This window comes from Eleutherodactylus coqui, chromosome 9 (genome assembly GCF_035609145.1).
Source record: "Eleutherodactylus coqui strain aEleCoq1 chromosome 9, aEleCoq1.hap1, whole genome shotgun sequence".
Taxonomy (NCBI): domain Eukaryota; kingdom Metazoa; phylum Chordata; class Amphibia; order Anura; family Eleutherodactylidae; genus Eleutherodactylus; species Eleutherodactylus coqui.
The window spans coordinates 134,232,699-134,247,132 of record NC_089845.1 but is presented as its reverse complement, the minus strand read 5'-3'; the positions used below and the strand labels follow the sequence as shown (position 1 = coordinate 134,247,132).

Here is a 14,434-nt window from a genome sequence, read left to right as displayed (position 1 = left end):
GACGATCTGCGCCGCTCCTGCAGACTGTCACTCCTTCCTGGTCCACGGACTAAAGCTTTCTCTATGAAAGGCTTGAAATCCCCGCCTCCAGAAACACAGCCAATCACAGCAATTCAATGACATCACTGTCATTGGCTGTGATTGGCTGAAGGCACGTGTGTTTCTGGAGGCGTGGATTTAAAGCCTTTCGTAGAGAAAGCAATGCTCTGCCGGGAACCAGGAGGGAGCGACAGCCTGCAGGAGCGGCGCAGATCGTCTGAAGAAGTGAGTAATGCTTTTTATTCTTTGCTCCACTGTATTGCCGGCGTATAAGGTGACAGTTGGGGGGGCGTCTTATACGCCCCGTCGCCTTATACGCCGGTATATATTTTTAGTGTATCACATTTCTGGATGAATTGCAGGGAAGGGGTTATATATTTAACCCCTTCCCGACCATTCATCCTGCGATCGCCGGCAGCCCATTGCATTCAGTGGAACCTGCTGTATTGCTGGTTCCATTGAATTCAATGGGCAAACATCGTTCTTCTCTGCTACAGCTGTTACAGCTGTGGCAGAAAAGAAGGATTTGTCTTCTATATGTTCTCAATGGGGTCGGCGCTGCTGCCGCCGGCCCCACTGAGCGCATATAGAGACGATTTATGGCCTTTAGAAGGACCGTTGGGGTTCTTGAAGCCTACAATACACCTAACACTCTCCCTATAGCAGCTCCAACACGATACCACTTTCCCTGAACTAATCTCAGAATGCATCTGAGGCGAGCCGCGGGAAGGGCAGATTTCAATACTCGGGTGACACCTTATCTCCCCAGCCACTCACAGCAGGGGGGTGGTATAGGGCTTAAACGTTGCAGGGGGAAGTTGTAATGCCTTCCCTGTCTTTCAATTGGCCAGAAAAGCGCGCTAACGTCTCACAGAGGAAAGTAAAAGTAACCCGAACACCGCGTGGTGCTCGTTAAGAGTAACGAGCATCCCGAACACCCTAATATTCGCACGAATATCAAGCTCGGACAAGTACGTTCGCTCATCTCTAATTAAAACATATACTCTTGATGGATTGCAAAAGTATGCTTTGAACAGCCCCCAATATCGGCATTACAACAAACAAATAAGTGAACAACATTTTATAATTGGTGGTAAAACTTTATTATTCAAGTTTAGATGTAACAGACATCTTTGCTGCCTGATATTTTTTATTTTATTTTTTTTTAATGCAATAGAAATACACAAAGAACATTTGTGGAAAAAAATAACATGCAGAATGAGGAAACCATCAACAAATATTTGTGGTAAGACAGACAGCAGACAGGTAAATTTTTTAGCAGGACTACATGTTTTCCCATTTCTCAGCAATAAGATTTTTTTTTTTCTGACTCAAAAGCTTGCTGGTGCATACTGATTAATAAAGAATTAACAAAGATTTTTTTTTTTTATAATACAGTGGCATATTGAGATGTTCCACACTCCCTATGCCATTTCCAAAGTGCTTTTAAAGCACACTATCGTTACCGAATACAATTTTTCTCATTGATTACCAAAGCCTAGAAATTAATTGCCTGCAAAGACCAGTTCCAATGGAATTTAAATAAATTAGTATGTATGTTCTACATACATACCGCATGCAGCATATACTGTTAATTCAATGACCACCTAAATCTCTGCCATTGTTGGTCTTGCTAACTGGCTTAAAAGAAGACACTGATCCTTTTAGCCAGTGTTTTTTTTTTCTTTACACGATTTACATTTTTAGACTAAAAAAAAAAAAAAAAAGTATTTGTACCTGTAAGTAAAGGAGAAAAGCAAAAAAAAGTGTTAAATACACTAAATATTTAGTTTTGATACTGGATCCACTAAAATAATCTGTTTAGTATGGCTCATATACATATCTCCAGCTTTACTTATATTTATATAGGCCATCTAGCTTGTGAGGTCATGTATTTTAAATAACAGCTACATTAAGTCCAATAAACTGTTAAAACAGACATTAAAACATTATAAATCTAAACAATTATATAATTCCAGACTTTAAAAAATGGCATTTGTTTAATATACACTAAAATATCATCAATAATGCCTTTTTTTTCGGAAAGGTAAAAATACATTGAACTCTTAGCTTGAACTTGTCTGCAGTAAATACCAAAAAAAAACAAACAACATGGCAAATACTATCTATCACTAAAAAAAGCAAATACACCTGCTTGCAGGTAGCATACAACATAAAAAAATTACATGAAAATGTATTGTAGTTTTGTCTTTTTTTTACCGTAAATGTATAGATATGTTAAATAATGTAAAAATATTTTTTTTTTCCGGGGGAGGGAGGAGTCCAAGAATTCAAACTATAAATGCTATATATTTACCAATTCAGGCAACATATACAAAAAAAAACTGTAGCCATGATGGACCCATTATACTAAAAAAATGGAAGACATTGGTAAACTCTTATTAACCCATGTTCAGAAAGATATATGGAGTGGATATATATAAAAAAATAGTGTAGGAACAGATTTTGTTCTGTAACCGAAACTCAAACTAAAAAAATATTTACATATGTTAGTTTTTTTTGTAGATTTGGGTCTCTAATTTTACAGTTTTACAGAATGTTTAGCTCGGAAACATCACAAAGGGATTCTAGATCTCATTTGTAAAAAATAATGCTGGAGATAAATGGAAATCCTTATCCAATGGAATATCCACTGTACATAAAAGGCCAGATTGATAACTTTCCATGTGCCATTCTACCCTTTTTTCTTAGAAAAATAAATAATAGGGCAATCTTAAAATGTGGACATATTTTATCCATAATGTATGTGGGTCAAGCAATAACATTTAAAGGGATATTCAGGACTTTCTTCATCAACCCTTTCCAATTCAATTTGTATGCTGGTTTTCCTAGGGGGCTTACTCTTTTTCTGCCGTTATAAAACGGCGCTATAGGCTGGCTAAAGCCAGTACTGCATGAGGTGACACGTTGGATAGGCTCCGACAGCAGAGAGGCTGGCAATATACAGTAAGAGAACCCCGACGGACGTCCTCCAACATTGGAGCTGTACAGCCTTAAATCATAATGTCTTCAGACGTCAGACAGTGGATTGGAAAGGGTTAATAACCAACAGATAATCAATTGATAATTGGCGGACACTCGCCGCTTGGAAACCCCTGCAGATCAGCTGATTCTTGGGGCCGCTGTCACTGCAGTCCGTGTAGGAAGCAGAAAGCGCAGATCATGGTGCAGCAGCCCGGGTGGGTATTGCAGGCATAGCTCCCACTGAATTAAGTTGGACCTATACGGCAGTGCCAAGCCAGGTCTCCATTGATCATCTATTGTGACCTGTCATCCTTTGCAAAACAAAAAATAAAAATGGTCATGGAAAAATACACCTTTAACTCCTTTGGGTCCACGATCTAAAATAATCATTTGTGATTATTTGGCCACCTTTTTGGCGTCCAATCCTACTGCAATGCAGGGAGTTTAAATGATCAGTTCTTGGTCACAAAAAGTGCTAGACATAGCGCTCAGAGCAAGCCCAAATACCAGCTAATGGCAAAGGCTACACGGAAGTAAAAGCTGGGACTTTTGAACTCAGATGCTACAGCAATGATTTAGGGTAATTAGAGTACACATTGGTATCATTATACAATGGGGATTTAGAGGATTAGTTTTTTCTGAATGTATTACATTAATTTAAAAATGGTTAGAAAAGTAACATTTGATATTTTTTTTATAAATTAAAATAAAAAAAATGAATTCCAACCAAAGATAAAGTGTCACATTTAATTGCCCATTTTGTTTTGCATGAAAAAGTAACAGTTTGGGGTCAAATCTATGTTGCAAAAAACATATTAAAAAAGATAGGTTTAGAAAGTATTGTTTTGAAAAGATGAAACTTTTCTGTCGACATTTAGGCATCAAAGGCCTTGGTCATGAAGGGGTTATTATTATTGAACGATTTTTTGATGCATTCCTTTTTACTAAATGTTCTAGAAAAAAAAAAGTCAATTAACCCCTAAACATCTTAAGGCCTCAATCAGACGAGCGTTTTTTTTGGCGCACAAACAGCCGTGCAAAAAGATCACGTCTATTAGAGCCAATTGAAGCGTTCACATGAACGCATCTAAGGTGCGCGCTGCGAGAAAAGATAGGACCTGACTTATTTTTGGTGCGAGTTACGCAGGACTTCCCATTGACAAGTATGGGAGCTGGATTAACACGCAGAATGCACCATGGATAATGTAAACTAGCAAATTAGGCGCGAATGTAGACTCCGCCTTTAGCTTCGTTCACGTAAGTGACGATCTCTTCGTTTGGCCATTTGTGTGCAAAAATAACGCTTGTCTGAACGAAGCCTAACAAAGTTATATATTTTTGTAAATAGAAAAAAAAATGCATTGAAAGTTACGGCTCACTTTTTGTATATGGGAGGCATAATTTAGCCATTTTTTCTACAATACAGAGAATTAAAATCTTTCTTAGTACAGCTATCCCTGAATTTATTAAAAAAAAACAAAAAAACCCTCTATTTCTTGTATTGGAACTGGTTCATAGATACTTCCAGTAATATTTCAGCACATCTCAATATGTCATGTACATTAGGATATCATAAAGCCTCCTGTTTATATATTGGGGGGGGGGGGGCAATATATGTTTTGCCCTGACTATTAAGAAAAAAAAAAAAATTCCAGAGAGGCATTTTTATTTCATGGACAGTAAATTTTGGGTATTTAAGTGAATTGAACTTGTCTGAAATCATGTAAATGGAGATAAGGAACGTCCCCATAAATACCACTTATCCTCATGCGCACCAGATTTAAAAAAATCAAAAGCAAACCCAATAACACATTTCGAAGTGCAATGCTACTACAGATGCGATAAACAAAATATTGGCTAGTAACAGGATTTATGAAATGTTTCATCTGAAACATAGACAAAGCGGTAAGAGAATATATGTCTCATCTTGAAGCGTAGCCATGTTAGTTAACAGTTCGAAGTATACAAATGTACTTGGAATGAATCGCTCTAACCCTTTAACCCTAAATTGACAAAAAATACTTAAATCTTTCCTTCTTGTTCGTCTCATTTTTAACTGACAAATAAACAGGATTTTCGAGAAAATAATTCTAATGCACAAAGAAACATAACCTACTGCAAATAGAAATAGTCGCTTCATTAACTTCTTTGCTACATCTGCAAATGTAAACAGCAAGGCTGAGTCAACCCGACTCGAATGCATGATGGAATATCTTTGTTGCATACGTACATAGTAAAAAATAATTATTTTATGTGTCAGGCACCATTATTTGAAATGTAATACATTAATAATTAATAGAAAAATAAGACTTTTTGTTCTCCCAACTTTGTTAATGAAAAAAAAATGGATGATCTGACAGTATCCAGTAGCTTGTAAAATCTATGCATATTTTTCATGGTTTTTAAAAAAAAAAAAATTTTTTTATTTTTATTTAGTTTTTTTTTTGTAGATTGAGTTGAAGTTCTGTATAACTAACTAGTACAGTACCCAAAAAGTATTAAAGAAAAAGTCTAACTGGCTGGCAAATCAGCACCTTCATGTATCTAATTATTGTTAAGCTATTCCCTGAGCATTTTTTGCTAAGGAGTCTTCCCTTCATATATAAGCCTTCAGTCTCCTTCACGCACTTTTTTTTCTGCATTTTGTTTCTTGTGGAAAACACCGAATTTCTAACATTCTCCTTTGTGTTTTTAGAAGCGCTTTTGGTGATTATATATATTTATAATTTGTAACATGTATTTTTCAAATTGTATAGAGAATTCAATGGGAAAGAAATGAAAAAAAAGACAAAATGCACTAAAAAAAGGCAAAAAGAAAAAAGAATGTCACAAACACAAACACATTGTAGGGCATTTTACATTTCACTATAGATTTTCACACAACATTGAGTTGCAACATTTTGGGCAAGAGATAAAACACAGCAATTTATCCAAAAAATGTCACGTTTTAGTGGCTTTTTATCTTGCCGTTTTTTTCCCCCTTTTCTTTCGGCAAAAACCGCCGGGGCCGGATGTCAGCTGCAAGTCAATAGGGAAATATTAAATGCTCTGCAAATAATGCGTTTTTTGTGGCATTTTCAATACTAGTGTGTTTTTTTGGGTCAGTAGCGATATTTTACAATTGCAGCATGCTGTCGGTTTGACTTTTTTCAGCATTTCAAAAAATGGGGAAAAAATGTGTTTTGAGCATTTTTAAAAAGGGTTTTTAGGGGAAAAACGTCAGAAAAGTGTCATACCTAGAGCATGCTGTGTTAAAAAAAAAAAGAAGAAGAACGCTACAAACATGGCAAAACCCAAAACACTTTGTATGTAGACTTTAAAATATTTACTACAGACTATAAAGTAATACCCGACCGCAACACCTTCAAACAATAAAAGAAAAGAACGCTGAGAGAGTCGTAACAAAAAAAAAATGCATCAAAATTGTGTGTGAAGCCAGCCTTTATAAGACACACATACAAAGTTTGATTGCCTCTGAAGTAGACCTATACCTAGTCAACCATTCTCAAATATAAGACCCAGTTCTTCTTTTTTTTTTGAAAGCCAAATTGTCATGTGGTCAAAGCAACCAAGACCCACCAAATCAGCTAAGAAATCAAGAAATCGCCCATTTTCATCTCATTTAGCCTAATTTCTCTAAATTAACAGAAAATATGACCTTGTAGTGCATAACAATCAATCACAGTGCTGATTTCATTTTACCACAGAAGTTTAAGAAATGAAAGCTGAGCTCTGATTGGTTGCTACGGGCTACAAGTCCAGATTTCTACTGGACATCATTGATACATGAGGCCCAAGTTTTGTTTTTTTTTTTTTCCTTTATATGATCATTTGCTGATTCATGGACTGATAAATGTGTCAGACTGAAGTAATGAAATAATGAGAGCTTTACCATACTAGCAGTGGTAGTACTACAATTTGCCTTCCCTTCATACCATGCTCAGTAGATGCCTGCCCATGTAGTATGGAACTAACATTCCTATGTTACAATACTATAGTCAGAACAAAAAATCCTACCTATAACTTACGGTATTGTCATGTAAGACATCCCTTATGGTGCTTTCACATGTGGTGGAAAAATTCACAATATTAATGATAATCTTTATTCATTTAGTGCCAACATATTCCATCTTACTGATTTTGCAGTGGATTTGCCATGGATTTCACATCTCCAAATCTACATTTATTCCACGGCAAAATGCACAAGTAAGACATACAGATTTTGGGCAGGTTTGTCTGTTGCAGATTTTTACACCACACGTTAAAGAATTCTTAGAGGGGTTGTCTGTTTTGCATAATCACTTTTTGTTAGTAGAGTCCTTGGATGATAGGCAAATAAAAGGGTGTCTCACTGTAGGGAACCCCCATAATGAGCTGTAATGTGCAGGAGAATCAAGTGTTTAAGTTCCATGTGTCGCCACAGGAAAAAGTAAGTATTAAAAACTGCTCACTTTGAAATGAATGTGCTCTTAATGTACAATAATACACAGACAGGATGGATTTCCCAGAGCCAGAAATGATCTTTGTAGCCATTATCTGCTCATCTACATGGGTTTCCTATAATCAGACAATCCCTTTATTAGCCTTTTGGTTTTCTTAAGACATATATAACTATTGTTGAATCAGATAGGGATAACACATGATATGTTTTCTTACTTCAGATCAGTTGCCTTCAGATGAAGGTTCACAACATAAGTCTACTTTCCCCCTCATCCCACCAAAAAAAAGAAAAAGCTGGCAGATGGTTATGAGGTCATGATAGGAATTATAGTTTTACAACAGCTTTAGAGACACGAATTGGGAATTACGTATTGTGATAAAGCAATGCTCATACCTGATTTAGAAGAAAAAAAGAAGTGTGATGTAAAGCTAAGCCAAGCTAGAGAACATCCTGGTTTCTCATAGTTTTCACTTCACCACTATGTGCATTTAGCATAGGTAAAGATGTTCTATATATAAATGACTGGTTTATATATAAACTCTATAATAAAGTCAATACATTTTTAGAGGGAAGGATATTTATCTTACTTTATGTAGCCAGACATGCCTCGGCCCTCTTGTGGATCATGACCCACCTCCATCTAAGACTTTGTTTTATTGTTAGCTCTAGGTATTGACTAAATATCTCTATGAAAGCTCTGCCTTGGTTGGCCGATGGCAATGCATGTGAGCCTCCAACTGTCTACCCACAGGTGGCACCAATAGTACAGTAGGTGCTCTCACTAGTTCCAATCAAATTTTTAGGGAGCATTCTGAAAAGCGAATCTGACATGTTGACAATGGTTGTGGTCATCATATCATAGAGCAGGGGAAACTTGAGCAGATTAACATGTATTGCAGTTTGATACGAAAAGATCCAGAATAACACTTAACGGGCATCTGTTAGTGTATTTCTGGCTACTAAAACAGTAGCATGGAAAACACACTTACAAAGCAGAACAGCCTACATTCCTCCGTTATTGCTCTGGCAGCAATAGTAATTCTGGAACTGGTGTTCGATTCTGCTGCATGCTGTATGTAAATTAGGCTATAACTATCCAATTGGCAGTCCATTACTAGCGAGTTGTTTTGAGCTTACAGCATTATGCGGTCCTGAATGTCTCCTCCCCAGCCCTTGGTCGCTAGCATCATGCTTGATCTGTCATTTAAGAGCAAGGGGAGTAAGTTGAAGATCTCATAAAGCCCGGAACTAATGGACCATTCATCAGTCAGTTATAATCTATATTTACATATGGTACATGGTGGAATCAAACAGCAATTTTGGGCTAACTATTGCAGACAAAGTGACAACAAAAGGTATTTTAGAACGTCCTCCAGGTCAACATGTTTCCCATGCTGTTTTTGTAGTGGAAAACATGCTGACCGAAATCTGTTAAGGAGTCCAGTGGGTGGAGTGACTCAGTGATGGTCAGTCTTCCTTGAATTTGTTTTTTTTTCAACAAATCATTATAACTTGAAAATTAATTTACTTAAGTCCTACTCATTCAGGATTATGAGTCCAGTGAGTGGAGTGACTCAATGATTGCTAGTCTTTACTCTATGAGCATGCATACACAGACAGCAGTCAGTTAGGGAACGGGGGCCCCCATTGAGCTTGTAACCTTTTCCCAGAAAACTATATATTAACATATATGTTAATCTGCTCTGCTCGCCCTGCTTCTGTGATACATTTGGAAAAAAGAGGCCAAAAGAGAACAGCAAGCAAGTAAACCCATTTGATGGTAGACACCATGACCATAATGGCAGTGCCGCAGAAGAAAATGAGTCATGGACTTTCAAACTTAATCTGATCGTATTAAGCTAGTTCCCTTATTACTGTTATGAACACCTTTAGATATGAGAAAAATAACACATTGGACTGGCCATACAGTGCAGCTATGCTCTGTTTCTATCAATAAAACAAACCAATGTTGACTTCCACACCAAGAAAATGTATTGCGAACAATGGTCAGACATTACAAGCTACTGAATTTCTATTCAGAAGACCCAATTCTAATTGTGCTAAGTGCTAAAATTTTATTCTTTAGTTTTTCCATTCTTTTCAACTTGTGCAACATTCCTATGTAGGCCTCTCTGGATATGAGTTGTGAAATCATATTTGTCCGTACAAAGATGTTGGCATATACTACATTGAAAAGGTCCATTTTCCCCATGGCAACTCATGTGTAGAGCATACATGACTTCATCCAGAAAGACAATGCCACAGTGCACACATTTCGTTGAGAGCTCATCTTGTGTACTTTTATCCACTTTCTCAGTTTTCACTACAATCAATGGACCATCATCCTTTACACTCAAAGGTGACTTAATTTTATCTTTCGAGGCCCCATTGGATGCTGACCCAGGTCTGGAATGCTTCATTGCCAAGTCTAGAGGAATGTCATTATCTGATCCAACAGTGGAATATTGAGCAGGCAGATTAAAGGTGGGATAAGGCACATAATTTGGGCAAGGGTTTGGTAGGCCAGGCACGTGACTCAAGTAGTGAGGATTCCCAGGAACGGACAGCTTATATTTACTCCAAAACCTCAGCCAGTCAGATTCATTTTGGAAGTCATTATGGACTAACGGAAGTCCAAAGAGCGGGTACTGATATTTTTCTATTGGACTTCCTGGAGGAGAGTAGTTTGGATGTTTAATAGGTCTCATATATTTTTCAATTGGGCTACCTCTCTCTGAGCTGCCTTTGCTATCAGAGATAGATGAACTGTTTCCTGGATCTCCACTGCTTTCCTGAGGACTTCTTATCTGTATGTGCAAAGGTTGCATCCTTTTGTGGACATCCATAGTTTGGCTGACTATTATTGTCTGCTGAGCAGAATGGCTTTTAGTCAATGATGCTGGGGACTCGTATTTATTCATGACAAGTTGCTGAGATTCTCTCTGGTGACCTTCCACTGAATGATCATCCGACCTCCTCTCTAAGGGACTTCCATTAGTTTGCTCCTCGGTGCTCCCTCTTTGATGTTTACTTAACTGTTCCGTCTGCAGTGCGTCTGGGTTAAGGCGTTTCCTTGTCCTTCTCCTAATGATCTGCTCTCCATTGTTTTGCTTAATGATGTTTAAAGGTCTGGGAGTCTGTGTAAGAGAGAAAACAGATAAATAAAACAAGAGTCATCTACTTTGGATGATAAAATCCCTTCCAGAGACAATCAAATACGTGAAACCAAAGTCATGAATGCAGAATTTATAAAACATAATTCATTAAGTAAAATATGGTATATAATCGTAATTACTGCAGCTAGAAGGCTTGTCCATACTATATCATGAGTTAACTAGGTCCATACACTACATTATTAAAACGACCTTCCAGTCCCGGACAAATGAAAATCGCCCCTGCAATTATTTTCTGATTACGTGATGCACACTATGCACTGGTAGCACATCAGTAGTTGAAGACACTACATGCTGCATGGACAGGCCAACATTGCTAACAAGCAATGTAGCTCTCTCTGACTAGGAGTCATGAAGCCATACTCCTCCATACAAAGGTGTTCACAAACAGTACATTGAAAAAGTCTATGTTTCCATTCGCAGCTGATGCATAGAGCATAAATAAACTTCATCCTGAGTACAGTGCTTGCTAATTAGAGGAGCGTGTATCTCTTAGACTACCGACATACTACCACCAATGCATGGTGTGCATCGGGTAGTCAAAGAAGAGATGCAGTCTTCTTGATTTGTCAGGGACCGGAGGGTCACTTTAAGTACAGACAGACTGGAGATGGTTCATTATTTTTGTAACACCTATTCTGCTTATGGTCTTTACCTTCATCATGCTCTTTGGTGATTATCTCAGATGCCATTTTTTTCATGCATTTACACAAAAAAAAATTGGTTAAATACATTGATGAATCTGCCTCGATGTTTCCAATGCAGTGTACCTTCAGTATGACTCTTGATTCTTATAGAATAGGGTAATCAATCTGCATAGGGGCATTTCTTTAAAAATGTAGGCTTTATAGTAAATATTCATATCAGAACCCATGCTAAAATGCCCATTTACATGCAACAATTATCGCTCAAAGTATGTCTTTTGAGTGATAATCGTTGCATGTAAATGCTACCATAGGTTATTTTTTGGCCGAATGATGATTTTTAGGTGAGCATAAATTCATTGTTCCCCCAGAGAGCTCATAGCAGGGACCGCACAATGTGTTCTCAGCGGGAGCGCTGATTACATTGTATTCAGCTTGCAGCCCTGTGGCAGAACAAAGGAGCTGTATGCAGAGAACAGACACCACCTGCATAGCGCTCCAGGAGGCTCATTTACGTGCAAATGAAGGTAATAAGCTGCCCATTAGCAGCTTATGCAAAACGATCGCTAAAACTGTCAATCTCCCTATCTTTTGAACGAATTTTGAGCGATCATCTTTGCATGCAAATGGGACTGTTCTCACCCACATTTAATTTAAAACTACAGTGCCTACAACTTTTTATCTACAAAGGATGGGAAATGGTGTGGGTAGATAAGCTGCCAATGGTAATGAATGCATGTTGCTTGGCTCTCGTCAATAATGTGTACAAGGGCAGATCATCACTAGAATGTGGAAGAATGATCGTTTGTTCCCCTATAAAATGCATTGTTGCATTTTTATGCCACACAAAAGACATGATCAGTCAACAAACATTTGTGTGTATATTCATACAGGCCGATAATTGGGGAAATGAATGTTGAGGCGAACGTTTGTGGGTTTTAAATGTGCTAAAGACTGGACTCTATGTTACTGCAGCTCACAAAAAATGAGCTACCCACTGCTCCACTATTTCCCTTGCTTGAATAGTGATGAGCAAACTTTTGATAAGTTTAGTTTGTCCAGTTCGAACAACTCTTTTGCAAAGAGTTTGGTCCAGTCTGAATAAGTTAACCAAAACCCCTAACACTGGTGTAAAATACTGTCTATGACAGAGGTTTCGTGTTATACACCAGTGTTCAGGACTAGTGTTGAGCGAACCGAGCCAGAACTAAATTTTTAGCAAAGTTCAACCCAAAACACGGTTGTACTGGTTTGGTTCACTCAACACTACCCTTGATACAAAAAAATCAATGCATGAACAGGAAAGTTCACCTTATGTCTACAGAGAAATGAACACGAAGAATCTTATGGACTGGGATACTAAACTGCTGACCACCAGAGGGGAGGGAACTAAATAACATGGATCAAGTTGTGATCATTTCAAAAAGTTTTGCAAACTTTGCTCCTGCCATTTTAACATTTTTTGGGAAGCTTTTTTTGGTGTCCTTATTTAAAATTTCCTTGTTTCACAACAGCAGATTTTTACCTTACGTTTTCTCTCTATTTCAGAGTTTGTCACAAACCAGTGTAATAATAGTTCTCACATTTTACATCAATGTCCTAGTTAAAGGGGATGCAGAGGTAGGAGCCATAGCCAGGCCTGATGCCAGACAAGAAAAGGTTCCTTTGACCCCAGATGCACTATTTCAAACATTTGAAGGTACCGTTTATTCAGTATTGTATTCATTCACTGTTTATATCTATTATATTTTTTCCCCTTTTTGGATCTGTTTCTTTAGGGCTTGGCTTATCTGCAACACTTGATTTTCCATGGTATTGTCTAAAGAAGTAGTTCAATATGAAGTAGGTATCAGATCAATAATGCATACTACAATAATCCATTTCTTTTCTTTGGACACACTCTTCTGACCTCAGGCCCCCTGCCATTTCTATAGAAGTCCGTGAAGTCACCATCAGTCAGCCATTTCCTTCCTAGCTAGGCATTCTTCTACTAATGTGTTAATCTATACCCAGTGTATAGGAGCTCTCATTTGCCTTGCTATAGAGTCTATTCAGAATTAGCCTGGCCACAAGGTCATAGAAAGGCCGAGATTGGAAGACATGGTGACAGAAGATTAGTAAAAAGTGACTAAAAAGACTAAAGAATTCACATTATTTGCCCCACCATTAAATAATTGTTTTTCAGGTTTTACAACAATGTTACGTGAATTGGTAGCTATAAGGGGTGCAGAAGTAGCAGTTTCGACCAGGCAGTCATGATAGGGGGGGTGCCATAGGTAGACACTGGAATTTTTAAGGGGTTTGAGGGATTTTAAAAAATTGCCACGGGGCATACAACTGTGTAGACAAAAAACACACATGGTCATAGTCACCTAATAAATGTCCTGCCCGATCTGGTTCCTGCTTGTTCAGGTCGTGAAAGCTGGTAATGCATTGATCATGGTCCATTTATTGCAGACATGACCACTGACACCAATGATTGTCCACAGTGGGGATGTGAGTGATGCATGGCATGTGAACACTCTAGCAGCTTTTAGGACCAGAGTGACTAGTACCAGGCTGGTAGTGCTGGAATGGCGGGACATTTAAAAAGAGAGTATACACTTTTTCTTTATTTTACTGTTATATGCCCTCTGACTTTTTTTTTAAATCATGGAATACCCCTTTGAAGGAGTTTTCCAGGATAGGTCATCGCATCAGAATGATGATGGTCCACCACTTGGAACTTCATTCAGCTATTTGAAGTGGCTGTGACACTTGGGTGAGTGCTGCAGTCACTCCACTGTATACCAGACCCAGCGCTGTACACTCCATTGCAGCTACGCCTCATGTCGTAGCTCAATACCGTACCATTCACTTGACTCCAACTGAGCTGCTCTTACACCATGTGCCTGATAAACATGACCTCACACAGGCACTACACCCTCTTCCAAACAGCTGATTGGTGAGGGTCCCGAGTGGCCAGCCCCTACCAATCTGATGTTCATAACCGGTCCTGAGGATAGGTCATCAATATCTTAGTCCCGGTAAACCCCTGTAAATGAACATATTGGGAGATGGGGCCTAGTAAAGGTTTTGCATTTGAGCTCAGGTTCTTCATGCTTTGCCACCGAGTCAAAATAAATTGGAACTACACAAAACCTATATACTGT

At 38.1% G+C, this 14,434-nt stretch overlaps 1 protein-coding gene across 5 annotated transcripts in view; it reads right to left on the bottom strand.

Annotated features, from left to right (window-relative positions):
- Positions 1-1,126: 1,126 nt before the first annotated feature.
- TRPS1 (transcriptional repressor GATA binding 1) overlaps positions 1,127-14,434 on the bottom strand; it is a 274,106-nt gene continuing 260,798 nt past the window's right edge. For all 5 annotated transcript variants that reach the window (XM_066578529.1, XM_066578530.1, XM_066578527.1 and 2 more), the window contains one exon: positions 1,127-10,602. In XM_066578529.1, the coding sequence (XP_066434626.1) occupies positions 9,541-10,602 (1,062 nt within the window). In that variant the 3' untranslated portion in view covers positions 1,127-9,540. The remainder of the gene's footprint in view (positions 10,603-14,434) is intronic.